The sequence below is a fragment of the Phyllostomus hastatus genome, unplaced genomic scaffold, assembly GCF_019186645.2.
Source record: "Phyllostomus hastatus isolate PE091 unplaced genomic scaffold, TTU_PhHast_1.1 phas_contig_58, whole genome shotgun sequence".
NCBI lineage: Eukaryota > Metazoa > Chordata > Mammalia > Chiroptera > Phyllostomidae > Phyllostomus > Phyllostomus hastatus.
Window position 1 is genome coordinate 55,334,864 of NW_025333916.1, and position 14,872 is coordinate 55,349,735.

Sequence of the window (14,872 nt, forward strand, 5' to 3'; positions counted from 1 at the left end):
TACCTACATCACCTGTGAGGTGTTATTACCCTCTTTACATTGGAAAATGAAGGTGCAAAACGGTTAAGAAACTTGCCCCAGGTCACACTCATCAGGTGAGTGTCAGAGATAAGGTTGGATTCTGGGTCTGTATGACTTCAGGTTTCACGTCCTTTCCACCTTCCCTGGGAGGTAAAAAGATGACAGTCCCTGCCTGAGCCTGAACCAAATGCAAGGACACAGGGAGGGCACACAGGCGACCACAGTCCAGGCAGCAGCCTCGCCCACTCACAGTCTAACTTGGAGGACCACTGTTAACATCGCCCTGCAGCCCTGAGTCCGCAAACGCGGTTCCCACCTTCATTCCTTCTGATCCTCCCTGAGCTATCGCAGTTGAACGGAAAGCAGTGCCAACTTCCCAACGGCTTTATGGAAAAGGTGGAAGAGGCTCTCGCATCACAGTCTCCCTTGGAGATCGGGCATTGTCCAGGTCCCTTCCTGGCCACTCTGCCTCCAGGGTTCTCTCTCTGGCGGTGTCCCGCAGCACCCTCAGTGCCTCCTTTCTGCCACACCCGCTTTTGTGCTACTGTCTTTCTCTTCACCCTCTCAAGAGCGATTGTCAGTTCTTCTCATTGTCTTATTTCTTTTAAAAATCATTTGAGTGTGCATTTTGTCTCACGTAAGAAAAGCGCACGAATTGTTCCTGGCTGGTGTAGCTCAGCGGATTGAGCGTGGGCTGGGAACCAAAGTGTCCCAGGTTCGATTCCCAGCCAGGATACATGCCTGGGTTGCAGGCCATGACCCCCAGCAACCGCACACTGATGTTTCCCTCTCTCTCTCTCTCTCTCTCTCTCTCTCTCTCTCTCTCTCTCCCTCCCCTCCTCCCTTCCCTCTCTAAAAATAAATAAATAAAATCTTAAAAAAAAAAGAAAAAGAAAAGTGCACAAAATGTAATTGAATGGCCTAAAGAACCCACCCAAGTGCATACTCATGGAACCACCCCATGGAGAAAAAGAAAAAGTCAGCACCTGCCCAGTCCTTCTTGTGGCCCTTCCCCACCCTAACGCCCTCATCCCTGCAAAAGAGAACCTCATTTCACCTGTTTAGTAATCATTTCCTTGATTTTTCTTAAGAGGTTTTTTTTTACCCATATTTATAACTCTAAACAGTATGGGTCAGTTTTGCTTGCTTTTGAGCTTTAAATAAACAGACTCATGCCTTCTGTCTCTTTGTGTCTTCTTTTGCTTCATAGTATTTGTGAAATTCATCCTGTCCTATTCAGTGTAGCTGTATTCTGTTCAATTTTGTTGCTGTGTAGTGTTTCACTATAAAAATACCTCACACTTCACTTAACCGGATACCCATCCGGGCTCCCAGTCTAGTGCCCTTCTGGGTACTGCTGTGATGGACACTCCCGTACCTGCCCATGGATGAGCACATGCACCTCTTACTATTGGGTACATACCTAGAAGAGTGTGCCACCTTCAGTGTCAGCAGACAGTACTATACAGAGTACTTCCACTTTCCTAGGCAACACTAAATCCTGGCCCCATTTGACTGCAGGGTCATCATTGTCAGCAGCTAGATGACCACCTATCATAAACAAGGCCTGCTCCATTGCTCTATTTGCCTATCCTTACACTCAGACCACACCTACTATACCATTTATTTGTTATCTGGATGCTCATAACCTTATGAGGTAACCTTCCCACCTTGCCATCTCTCAAGAGCATTCTGGCTCTTCTAGGCATTTTGGCTTTCCATATACATGTTCCCATCAGCTTGTCAAGACCCATGAAAACGTTGGTTGTAGATGTTTTTTCAGGTAGTGTTCATTAGACCATGGAAATTCCTTTTCACTTCTAGCTTACTGTGAGGGTTTTTTAATGAACTGTGTTATCAAATGCTTTTTCTGCATCTGTTGAGATTACCAGATGATTTTTTTCTCTATTTTGTATTATGTGAAATTTATCAGTCAATTTTTTAATGTGAAACTTAAGTCCAATGTTGTGATGAAGCTTCATCCTTCTTAGACATCACTGACTTTGTCTTCCAAGGAATTTGTTTGGGATTTTTGAATTTTCATTCATGTAACTTGTCAGCCATCAGCATCCAGGTAACACAAACCTCGTAAGTTGAATTGGGATATAGTTTTGGAAGATTTTGTGGAAGTTGGAATTATTTCTTCATGAAATGTTTGGTAGCATTCAACAAGAAGCCACTTAGGCTTTTAAGAAGTTTGCAGGAAGGGTTGTTGTTGCTCCCTGCACTCAGGGACTCATTTTCTTTAATGGATATAGAGAAATTTCTATTCCCTATTTCTTCTTGGGGGGGAAAAACATGGGTTGGGTTTGGTAAGTTTTATTTTGCTAGAAATTTTTCCACTTTTAAATTTTCAAATTCATTGGCATAAAGTTCTTTAAAATAGCCTCTTATGTTAGTGTTAATATAACAGTATATTACCTACTTGATGAGTACATTACCTTATTGATCAGCTTACATGGAACTTTATCAATTATATCAGTCTTTCCAAAGAATTAACTTCCAACTTCATTTATTCATTTTACTTTTTGTTTCTTAATTTAACTTTTTCCAGATTATATTGTTTGGGATTATTTTCCCTTTTCAGCTTTCTCGTAAACTGATTAGATATTGCTTCTTATATAGTCAGTGGGCATTAACTATTTCAAAACCTTGGCTAATGCCATTTTTCTCTCCTAAGTTCTGCTCCTTTTTCCTTCCATTTATGGAAACCTCATACTTTCTTTAAGTTTTCAGGACGAGTTCCTACCTGGACTCCTGGCCAGTCAGTTAGCTGCCTGTCTCCTGAAGCCCTAGCCTTCTGTCACCATATGCTCTTCAATCTCTTGTAACACTTACTGTCTTTCTCATTTCTTTAGCCCCTATTATCTAGATTATGGTTTGTGATTTATATTTTGTTGGTTATTTTCTTGAATACTAACTAGATTCTAAAACTTTTATATCCCTTACTCCTAGAATAATGCCCATATCTAACATAATACTAAGCCCTACAGCCAGCCTTGGGAGGTTGCTGCTGCTACAGAGGTGACGTTGATGTTCATGTTCATGAGGGCGGCAGTGACAGTGAGGGTCCCTGCAGAGGCCACAAAAGCTACCAAGCACCAGAGAGTGGAAAACCAGAGCTAGGAGTTCTAGAAAAAAATATGAATCATTATTTTTATTGCTAATTGAGCTACATAAACCTAATTTACAAGTCTTGTGAGTCCCATTAAAATTACCTGGGGGAAATGATGTTTTAAAATACGACACGTAGACATTTTCAATTTCTAAAGCACTGTTAGTAAGAGAGCATCCTACAACACAAGGAGCACTGACTACCCCTCTTGATTAAGCTGTGTGATTTTAGGAAAATCTGAAGCTTCTATTCCCTCAATATATAGCATTTTACTTACCTTTTCCTTCTTGGATGGTTGAAACATTCAATGAAATAATGTATATGAAAGTGTTTGAGAACTTATAAATATAATACATCATTATGTTAAGATATTTATTCAAAATTATACTATTTTCCTTGTGGAACTTTAAAAACCACATAGAAAGCATAGGAGAAAGGACTGTTTAGTAATTACTATTACCTATATTTGAATCCTACTTCTATGTTTCCAATAGGCATTTATGACTTTGATGTTCCATGACCATAAGGAGATTTTGAGTTGCAGATGAGACAGGTGTGATTCGGGAAGTTGTTTCAGGGAAAACAATAGCAGCTGAGATTAGAGCTGCCGAAATGAGAACACTTGAACTCAGGCTTTGTTCTACACCGACGTTTTACCTGAGCTAGCCATTTATCATACTGTGTGTTAATTTTTAGCAAAACTTGCTTCTAATTAGCAGGTATGCAATGATTTCAAAGAAATCATTATTATTTCTAGCATTTCTTCAGCCTCACAAGCTAGATTGCTAGAGGTGTTGTGAATTATGTGAATTCTTTTGAGAAAGACCCATAGGTCTTTGAAGGATGTAGACAGAACAATGAAGATGATGATGATGATTATAATCATCATCATCACCAACACAAGGTTGTTTACCAGGGAGGAAAATCCAATTTTAAAGGAAATTGCTAATTTACCTAGTGCTTTGCAAGAACAGATTAAAAAAATGAATTGCTTGCAATTTAGGGAGAAGTGTTAACAAGCCTGCTTTCAGCATTGCCAAGAATTTAGAGTAGAGTATATATCATTAAATCCATTTTTATCAAAAGAGCATCTGACTTTTAGAAACAACATAATACTGACTTGCTCTTCGAAACCTGTCTGTATCCTTGCAAGGTTGTGATGCCATTAAAGAAGCTGTGGGTGTATTCTGCAGAATAATATTATGTTAAAGGAAATTCCATCAATTAACAAGCATTTCCCAGGCGTCCCCTATGAACGTAACACGGTGCTATGTGGAGAATTCCAAGAAGCAGAACTGGCCCAACTCCCGGGAGCTGTGAAGCCCACACTTAACACTCCCAGAACAGTAGGGACTCCACTAAGTGTAGGGAGTGTTGAGTGTAGCAGGAATTTGGAGCGGGCAGCAATAGGCTGGTCTATCCGGCCCCCATGACTAAGCTTCTTTGTGGACAGAGATTGAGCCTTTATTCACCTTCCTATTCACCTTCACGCAACTTCCTCTTTCTCCTCCTGGCCCCTCCCCCAGTTCTCCCCAGAAATGATGCCAGGCTTGGACACAGGAAGCACTTTCATAAATAAATAAACCCCTGTGGACCAGCATTTCCTCACCAGTGGTCTTGCCAAGACTTAAAAGTTGAACTATGTGTGGCTCCCGCCTCCAGGGTGTGTGCGGGTTTTCCTTCTTCCTTTCCGGAGTCTCCCCTCAGCTCTCGCTGCTCAGGGCTGCACCCAGGAGCACCCTGCAGCTCTCCGGGGGCAGCTGGACTTATTTCAAAGGTCCAATCTTGCTAACGGTAGGCACAGCCCCAGCTGCACAAACCCCAGGAAAAGGTTTTGCTGCGGCCTGAAGGGTAGAGCCAGCCTCAGAGGGGAAGTGAGGGCAGCACCCCAGCTCTCTCCATTCATCAGCTATTATGGGATGGCCACATAACTCACCTCTCAAACCAGGACACATGTGGGGCTGAAAGGAGGGGGCTGCTGAGATGGAGGGAAGCTAAAAGGCCCCCGAGAGGAGGGAGCTAAGAAGCAACATTGAGGCTAGCCTGTAGGACAGGCCATCCTTATGAGCACCTATGATGAAGCCCAGGATTCACGTGTCCGCGAGCCCAGTTAGTAATATAGGGCATGCATTCCCCGAAACTGGTTAAGGAGCATGAAAAATGCTTAACCACTTTATGAATAAAACACAGGCATAATAAAATACATAGACAGATACAATCTCTTCCACAGGAATGAAACTTCATGGAGGGGGATGTGATTGGGAGAAGCTGGTTTCAAAATTCCAAAGAGGGTTAATAATAAAAAAAAAAAATTGAGAGACACTGATGTAGGGGAATGACCCTGACTGAAGGCCAAGTGATAACAGGAACTTGGAAGGACAAGGGAGGCTAAACCCATGGGGTCAGAGATTTAAAAGAAAGAAATGTTTGCCTCACCAGGGCCCTGTCACAGTCCGGAGGTAACAACGAGAAAGCGTAAGGATGCGCCCACTGCGGGCAGGGCTGGAGCAGCCCCGTGTGGCTGGCCCCGGGGGAAGCTGCATCCCAGGACAAGGCCGGGCTTCCGTTTCAGTAAAATATCGAAGTGCGCGCTCTTTAAGACCGAATAGGTGGCCTGGTTGTTTGCCCCGGTCTCAGTGGAATGGCCTGAGGACTAAATCCAAATGGTTACCATATTTCATAAACGTTGCCCTAACGGAAATGTTGCCCTTATACATCCAGGTGGCTGCTGACATTCACCAGAGGCTCCTGGAAGAAGAAAAGGAATTCCAGCCATCAGAAACCAGAGAAAAATCTCCTCAGATGAATGCTAATAAAAAGGCCGCAAAGGAGCCACCCACACAGAAAAAGCCAGACAAAAAAGAGAAAGGTATTCGTGGTTTTGGCATCCAGAACTGGGGATGCTCAAACCTCACCGTGATAGAAAACCAGCATTTAACAAAGCACACCAACCTCTAAGCCACTAAATGCTTTTAACTACGTTTAACTTGGAGACCCAGGCTCCAGTGAACTGCGGTGTTAGCTGGCAAATCATGTCACACACCTGTCCTACCTAACTTCTTTATCCAAACAGCCAAGTGTATCCAGGGTCAGATTAACCTCGAAGACAGTCTGTACATGTCAAAGAAGTCCAAGCTGACATTGCATGACCTGAAAGGTGTGTGCAAGGGGGCTGACACTTGCTGCAGTGACCGAGAGAAGTTTAAAAGCTCATTATAAGTATGTTAGTTTAAGATGCAATTCAGGTCTCAGGTTTTATTCAAGGAGGTCCTTGTCTCCAGGGCCTCCTGGAAAGTAAAGGGAAAGGAAAACTCGGGTTGTCCGAGAACTCCTGACCCTTCAGGATCAGCCCTGCCACCAACATTATCTTCCCCTCCGCATGCTTCTTCCACGTGTACATTTTCGCAGTGACTGGGGGCAAGAGAGGAAGAGACGGCAGTACGTGAGTGAACACGTCACTCCATGCAGCGAGTGCTTGTGATGTGTGTTAGGCACCTGCTCTGTGAAGCACGCTCCCATGGGTGCTGAGAACACAGTGGTGAATATTAGGAAGACAAACACCTGGCCCCTACCCAGACAGAGCCGGAGGCTAGCAGCGGAGACACACATGTGGCCCATCATTGTTCTTTGGGAGGGAAGGGACAAGTCCCTTTAGAGCACAGTCACCTTCCTCCAGCTGAGGTACCAGGGAAACCCTTCCCAAGGGGAGTCCATGTAAGCAGCCATGGGCAGGAGTTAAGACAAAGCCCTGAGAGGGGGGGCGGGGCTGGGGTGGCACTAGGAGCAAACAGAAGAGTGGCTCCGTGATAAGGGACACGCCCCTTCGGTTCCTTGAAGATGATGATGATAAATGATATAGGCAGCATTGGAAGGGAATGCTTTAATTTACTTTAATGAAATAACGAGTTGAGTCTAATCTCTTAATTTCACAGATGGTAAAATAGAAATCCAGGAGATTAAGCTCTCTTTCATCTGGGACGTACATATGCATCCTCCATTGCAACGAATACCTCTTATTATGGTTTCTTTGTTTACATTTATATCTTCCTCAAAAAATTTAAAACCCTAGAGGTAGGACCTTCAAGGACAACTTGTTGAACTAAGTGGAATTATATAAAATGGGCCCACAACCAAGAATCACACTGTCAAATTCTCAAATATCAACACATTCTTATTGCTTAGTTTTCCTGTGTAACCACTGAAGTACTTGCAGTTAAGTACTCGTTGCAAGATAATTAAGTAGATTACAGATTCTTGACCATCAGCTGCATTTCAGCCATATCTTCTTGAGGTTATCCTCTAGTCTCTTCTCGATGAGGACCTGGGAAACCCATGGCTGATGTAAGTAACCCTTGGGGAGTGGTCCTTCTGCAGGTGGCTGATGGCACCCACAGTGTGTTGGGGTTTGCTAACGTCTGTCCCCACACTCTGAATGGCCGCCTCTTTGGAGTCAGTGGCCACATCTGCACATGCTGCACAGCCCCATTTGCCCATGATGCTCCGCATCTGTGGCCGACGCAGATACCACACAGAGAGTTCTCAGGGCAAGGCCGTCAAGATTTCATCACGCACATCGTCAGGACCAGGGTTTTCCCCTTTCCAGATCACCCACCAGAGGTTCATGGCTCTACACATTTTACGTCGTACTCACTTTTTCCAAGTACTGCGCGTGTGCACGTGTCCGCTGTGCGTTTATTCGGTGGGTTTGCTTGGCCTTTCAGGTAAATCACCATCCGTGATAGAACACACTCCTGCGGTACAATCACTAGCAGAGATTGCCGAAATGGAAAGGAAAAACGAACTGAGACTCAAGATAAAGGAAGAACATCTTGCTGCCCTGCAGTTTGAAGGTAGTAACTGGAAAAAACTAAGATGATCCTTTCCGGTAGAAAATAGACCACCAAGCCAACAGCCCACCTGCACAGCTCAAACCGTGTCTATGAGAACACAAAGCGAACTGATTAAAAAGTACAGCATTCAGTTGGCTGTTTTCATATGACGATATGAAGACTGGGTTTGACTGTCCCATAATTATTTGCTTGTTTCTCAAAAAGGAAAAAAAAGAGAGACTTTGGGAAGGAGTTAGGAGAGCACTCACAGTAATTATAATCTCAAAGAATAGAAACACAAAGAATAGTGTAGAGTTGGTGTCATTTTACAGATTGAAACAAGGCTCGGAGCTACCTACGTAGGTGGCTTTATATTATAACAAGGACAGTGTAGGCATCTCATCAGGAAAATAAACCCTATCCAGAGGTGAGCAGGCCCTGCAAGTGAGTTCTTGGGAGCACAGCCCACAGGAGAGCCAGTGACGGATCCATAACGTCCAAGGGCCCCCTTCTCTCTGCATACCAAAGACTAAAAGACAGTCTCCTTCTGGCTCCTCAAGCTGTCTTTTAATGCATTTCAAAGTGGAATTTGAAAAGATCAGGAAACTGAGCAACAGTATCCTAATCGGAAAGCAACCGTGGTCAATACATTAGATGACAAAATCATAAAACTGCCTCTTTGGGTCAGCTGGGACACATTAACTACTCAACGACCATTAACTATGAAGGATGCTTTCCATCCCTTGCTTCTCTCCTCTTCTCCCTTCCCCTCACCCCACTACCACCTGCCTCCACAATCCTGAGAGTAAGTCAGTTGAACTCAGGAAGATCTGTGGGGTCAGGAGAGGCAGGACACGTCTTCTCCTCCACTGCCCATCCCCACCTCTGCTTTCGGTAAAGTCTACTTCATCTTTCAGTACATTCATACAGGATTCCTGCTGTGGTTAAATTCCTTCATTCACACAATAAATATTTACTGGGTTTTCACTATGCGCCAACCCTGTAGTATTTACTGGAAACACACTCATATATACACAGACACAAAACTAACAAAAATAAATCCCGGTCTAGAGGAAGTGAAATGTAAGCAATCCCTTACAGTATGTTGGGCTGTTGGAGGTTGGCTTACAGGATGAAGGGAGCGTGGGGGCAGGGCTGGGGGTGATCGGGAAAGACTTCCCCAGCAGGTGAATCCATGCTTGAGCTGAACTGGATGAGCCGAATGTGGAGAAGTTTGCCCAGAGCACACATCGGAGCAGCAGTGGGAGGGGCGAGCTGAGTGAACTGCAGTGAGGAGCTCAGGAGTCTGGGGCACATTCTGGGAACAACTGACCAGGGACATAGGGAAGCCACATCATGGAGGGTTGCAGAGACCCTGCCAAGAAAAAGTTACCTTTTCTCTTATGGCAACTAGGAGCTAGAGAAGAACTCTGAGCACAAGAGCAACTGTGATTACATATGCAGGTGACACATCTCTCCAGAGAGTGTGGAGATAGATTTGGATTTGGGGTGGGGAAAGGAACCTAGAGAAAGCAGGACTGAGGCCATCGGGGTAGTTTAAGCGCCCAGTGCCTAGGCACCCAGGGCCTAGACTAGACCAGTGGTAACGGAAACAGCCAAGAAGGAAGACTGGAAAGGTACTTCATAGGTAAAATCCACAGACCATATGGTGTGCCAGGGACAGCAGTAAGCCCTGGGACACATGGACTGGACTCTGGTTTTCCCAGTGCTGAGAAAGACTATGGCACTGTAATCCAGAAGTTCTGAAGTAGGGAGATCAAGAGGCTTTGTACACTCCTCCCTTTTGAAATTAGGAAATTACCTATTTGTGTTTTTTCATTCCAATTTATCAAAGAGCATATTCCCATAAAGTGCAATAAGTGTAAGGTTTAACTACAGTTTTGGTTTAAATTATCAAATGACTCTACCACACATTTCGTTTGCTTCTCAATGAGATGGATATTACTCATCCATCTTTACAGATTAAATGTGTGCCTAAAGCTTCACAGATGGGAGGATGATTGGTTCAAAATTAAATTCAGTTCATCAGAAAAATGCATGTGTGCATAATACATTTTTTAAAATCTTTATTTCTCTTTTTAAATAGAAATAGCCACACAGTTCCGACTTGAATTGATAAAGACAAAAGCATTGGCTGCCATTGAAGATTTAGTAACAAAGGTAGTTAATGTATACAAACTCATGGAAAAGTGGCTCGGTGAGAGGTACTTGCGTGAAATGGCCAGGTAAAGTACTGCCTGACTTGTTAAAAATGTACTTTGACTCTGGCTGGTGTGGCTTAGTGGGTTGGAGTAAATTCCTGTGAACTGAAAGATTGTGGATTTGATTTCTGGTACCTGGGTTGTGGGTTCAGTCCCCAGTTGGGGTGCATGCAAGAGGCAAGGATAGGTGTTTCTCTCCTTCTCTTTCTCCCACCTTTCCCCTCTGTCTAGAAAAAAAATCAATAAGCATATCATCCTGTGAGAATAAAAATAAAAATATACTTCGGTATTTCCTGAAAACCAAAGCTGGCAAAGATTTTTAAAGTGTGTACAAATGCAAATTACCTTTACAAATAGAAATGTTGACCTTTTAGGAAATCATGTGTACCTTTGTATTGGCCCTTTTCAATGGTAAATCATGTTTCAAAAGATTGTATTGCAATATCCAGTCTTGTATATTATTTAAGAGTTTGGTTTTCACACTACTCAATGAAGACCTTCATTTACAAGGTAAGATGATAGGTACTTTTAAATATTTTTCAGAAGTGAGATAATGCTCCATATCTGTCTAATGCCAGATGTATTACCAGTCAGGGCCAACTAATGGCAAAGTGAGAAGCCGTGACACCCACCAGTCACATGGACCCCTCTGAGGGGTGACAAGGCCCTGTGCCATTTTTCTGTTGGGTTCCAGAAGCTTTCCAACCCCCACTGCTCGCAAGGGGCAGTGGGGCTCATCCTCCTAGTTCTCCCCTCAAAGGAGTAAAGAAGCATCTCAGTAGAGTGGAAATAGCCTTCAAGTGAGACTCCGGAGGCCTGACTGTCCGGGAGACCGGGCTCCACATCGCGCACACGTTAGCGGTGAGCCCGATCCACTTCGTCTGGGACAGGAAACACTCCAACCAGGGCACTTCACGCGCTTCTACTAGATCTAGGTTCTGATAGACTCCAGTTCACAATGAACGTTTACTGAAAGTTTGGAAGTTGCGTGCTGGAGCTGAACTGAAGAGTGTCTTTTGAAAGAAAGCAAGTCATACAATTTTTTAAATTGTTAGTGCATGAATATTTTGGTATTCCCAACTTAGGTAACAGCACATTAAATATGCAATTTTTTCCATGTTCAATCTTTGTTGCAAGCTACAAACAAGATCCTTCCAGTAATACAGTGATATTGTGCATGTCTATAAAACTTCTCTGGCCTTTAAAATGGCCATTAATTAGAGCCAAAATTATAATCCCTAGTACAATTTAAATTCATGCCCTAGGTGATTTCACCTTAGTAGCCATAGGGTATGGAGCTCTGTGTGATTGGCCCCATTGCAGAGATAAGGACTCTCAGCGAAGTCAAGTAACGTGCCGAGGACCTGTGGCTAGAGAGTGTCCTGAGACAGAGCACGGTGTCCAGGGCTCGTCCACTGCGCACAGTGGTCCCTACCTACTGCTGCTGATACTAAGTTTACATGTGCTTGTAGAAGTTTCATTCATTTTATAATTTATCCTGATTCCAAATAAGTGCGTTATTCTAACAGTCATATGTTATAGGGTTTTTTCAGGAATATAATGATATTTTGGTTCATACTTACAATAAAATACAGAGTCTAGCACAAATAATGTCCTTTTTCATACAAAATCATAAGCATGTAATTCTGTAACATAACAATTTCATACTCGAGCACCCCATATGACACTTCAGGTAAAATGTTCAAAATTAAAACTATAAATTATTACACCCATATTATTACCCTACCAGCCACACTCAAGCAGGCATTACTTCTGCTGGACACGGCGTATCTAGACATAATCTTGCTTATGTAATAAAGTATGTTCTAATATAAATACAACCATATTTAATGAAGTATCTTCTTGTTTAGCTTTGTATAAAATGTGTGGCTATGAGCTCTATAACGAGCATGTGTTTTGATTCTAATCTCCATTTATTTATTAATACTCTGCCTTTTTATAAATGGATTTCAGGAGAAAGGAGAATTTTAAACATGCATGCTAAATCATCTAACTTAGATATATAATGTGTTAACTTTGTGTATCTATCTAATAAGCAAACAGTGTTAACGTAATAGTGTCTTCAGTGGGGATAACCCTCTTTCTTTTATCACTTTCAGTGTGGAAAAGTTAATGGAGGTAGCTCGCTATCACATTGAAACGTCTACAAAAATCCAGAATGAACTTTACTTGGACCAAGAAGACTTCTTCATCAATGGCGACATCAAAGTCTTTCCAGACCCCCCTCCTCCGATACGCCCTCCGCCTGTGGAAAAGGAAGAGAATGGCACCCTGACCATCGAGCAGCTCGACAATTTCCGAGACCAGTTCTTAGAAATAGCACCTAAAGGTAAGACCAACAATTGTTATGAAAAGAGCCCCCAGATGTCAAGACTAACCAGGAGGACAATCACCTGCCCACAAATACAATCAGCCCCCTGGGATGACATGACCCTAAAATGATCCCCTGCCTTCTTCTAGTTTATCTTACACTTGCTTCATAGAACCCAGATCTGAGTTAAACTAACAGGAGAAAAAAAACAGGGGCTAACCCCTTGGCCGCATGGTGATCCTCACTCCTGGTAATTCTCCTCCCCTGCCTCCCATACGCCTGGCTGGCAAGCCAGTGCGTTTGAGCAGTGCTCCATCTGGCAATGGAGAGACAGCCTTCGTGCCTACTTCCAGGTAAAGCTTTGTATTGGGGTTATGAGTTTGTGGAAGTGGATTTTGAAAATTGTCAACCACTGTTAATCTCTTCCAGAAGGGACCTTTGTAGTCATGATGATAGCCATAATACACTCCTGGAGCCAACCTCAGACCCAGAGTTTGTATTTCAGCTAAAAGTTGAAAATAAATAATAGCAGCTATAACTTGACATGTGTATGTCTTAGAAGATAACTCTAGAGGCCCTTGGGACTAAAAGATATCAATGAAAACATTCATCTTATTTTCAGAGTATAGTAGAACACAACAGCTTTCAAAGTATGGTAGAAAGAGGAAGGAAGGGAGGAGAAAGACAAGGAAGAAGGGAGGGAGGGAGTTATATTTTTTTAAAAAGTCGACATAAAAGGAAAACCAATTGCCCTGGGGACTTTAAGTGAAATTTGAAAAGGCAAACAAAAAAAGAAGAAAATCTAAACGTCTATTTAAGTTCATTGTAGAACAGAAGATGAACTTTATAAAAAGTGCTCAAGAGTGCAAAGCAAAGAGACAACGTGCAGTGAGGTTGGTCAGGGAAAGTTTTGTGAAACAGCACTTTGCGGGGAGGATCTGAAGGGAGCAAAGATTTGATGGCAAGGACACAGAGGATATTTAAAGTCGGGGCAGAGCCGCTAGGAAACGAATGGATATGAGGCATGAGTTCAGGTGTTCCGGGAAAGGTTGGGAGCCGGCTCTGCTTCTCCTTCCCCAGCCACACGAACTGCAGGTGAGCAGACAAGGAGGCCCCTCTGTTGGGGAACCAGCTCCACCCACCCCAGCTGAGGACATAATAACCCAGACTTAAGAATGTCAGTTGTCATTAATGCAGAATTTCCAGGGCTATGTCATACTGTGGGACTTGAGGAGCTTGGTGGTTCAAAATGAGTTACTGTCTACGGGCAAGCAGTTGAAACCCTTTTCTGTATCCTTAACTCAGGACACTTGAAAAAATATCTATTGCACGTGTTGCTTCTACGTACATGTGAAATACTTAGCTCAGCATTTGGGTAGCCTACCAATAGGAGTAATATTCACTGTTATTATTTATGCTAATGTTATAAAGGGAAGGCAAACCAATAGTCATTCCATTTTCTGCATCCCGGAGTGATAGAATTAGAGGGTCTCTTGTGACATCTTTGGAGTCAGGCTGCAAAGGTCGACATGGCCCTCCCCGAGCAAGTCCAGTAATTACCACTCACTCCTCTCCCCACCTCACCAGGCCCCCAAAAGCATCCTCGGACTTTCATCTTTCTTCCACATTTCTGTGGTTGTTGCTCACTGCCTTAAGTGATACACAGGTCTCTATCTGTTAAGTGAAGTCTTTTGTCATATTCTTTCCAAGAACTGGAAAACAAGCCTTTATGACACCTTTCATTGTGTCTACCCTGGAACTCGACAATATCAAAGGGTGATCTTAGCTGAAGTGGTAACAGTTCTGACACTATGGAGCCATTGGCAGAAAGTGGGACCTTTCTAAACATGTGACCTGACAGAACTTCCTGCTTGAACTTGAAAATTGCTATTATTTCTAAGTTAAAAAAAGATGAGAATTTCCTTATACTATTTCATACATGCTAATGCAACCTATGATATTTGAAATGAGAACTTCAAGGTCACTAAACTATATTAAAATAAGATGGACAGGTGGACTTTTTCCTAGGAAACAAGCACACATATTTGCGTGTGATGGTCTTTATGTTACTAAGTCTGCAGTAACACCTTTTAACCAATTTGTAAATAGCATTAATATTATTAAGTTACAATTTATAACTTTTAATTTTTTACATAAATAAAATTATAGATGATCTTTGATTAAAAAGAGTGTCAGGCTATTTTAAGTACTTGCAAATAGGTGCTGTCAGGACAGAAATGGCAAGAATTTAGGAGTTTTCTGCTGAGTATTAGCCAATCTACTTGAAAATGGAAAGCCTTCATTAGAACAACTCTTACTGAAGATAATGGAAAATTGAAAATGCACCATATAC

At 42.8% G+C, this 14,872-nt stretch overlaps 1 protein-coding gene across 1 annotated transcript in view; it reads left to right on the top strand.

Annotated features, from left to right (window-relative positions):
• SPEF2 (sperm flagellar 2) overlaps positions 1-14,872 on the top strand; it is a 138,573-nt gene that overhangs the window by 91,420 nt on the left and 32,281 nt on the right. Inside the window, exons 26-29 of the mRNA XM_045847804.1 lie at positions 5,858-6,005; positions 7,858-7,986; positions 10,073-10,211; positions 12,308-12,537. Of these exons, the coding sequence (XP_045703760.1) occupies positions 5,858-6,005; positions 7,858-7,986; positions 10,073-10,211; positions 12,308-12,537 (646 nt within the window). The remainder of the gene's footprint in view (positions 1-5,857; positions 6,006-7,857; positions 7,987-10,072; positions 10,212-12,307; positions 12,538-14,872) is intronic.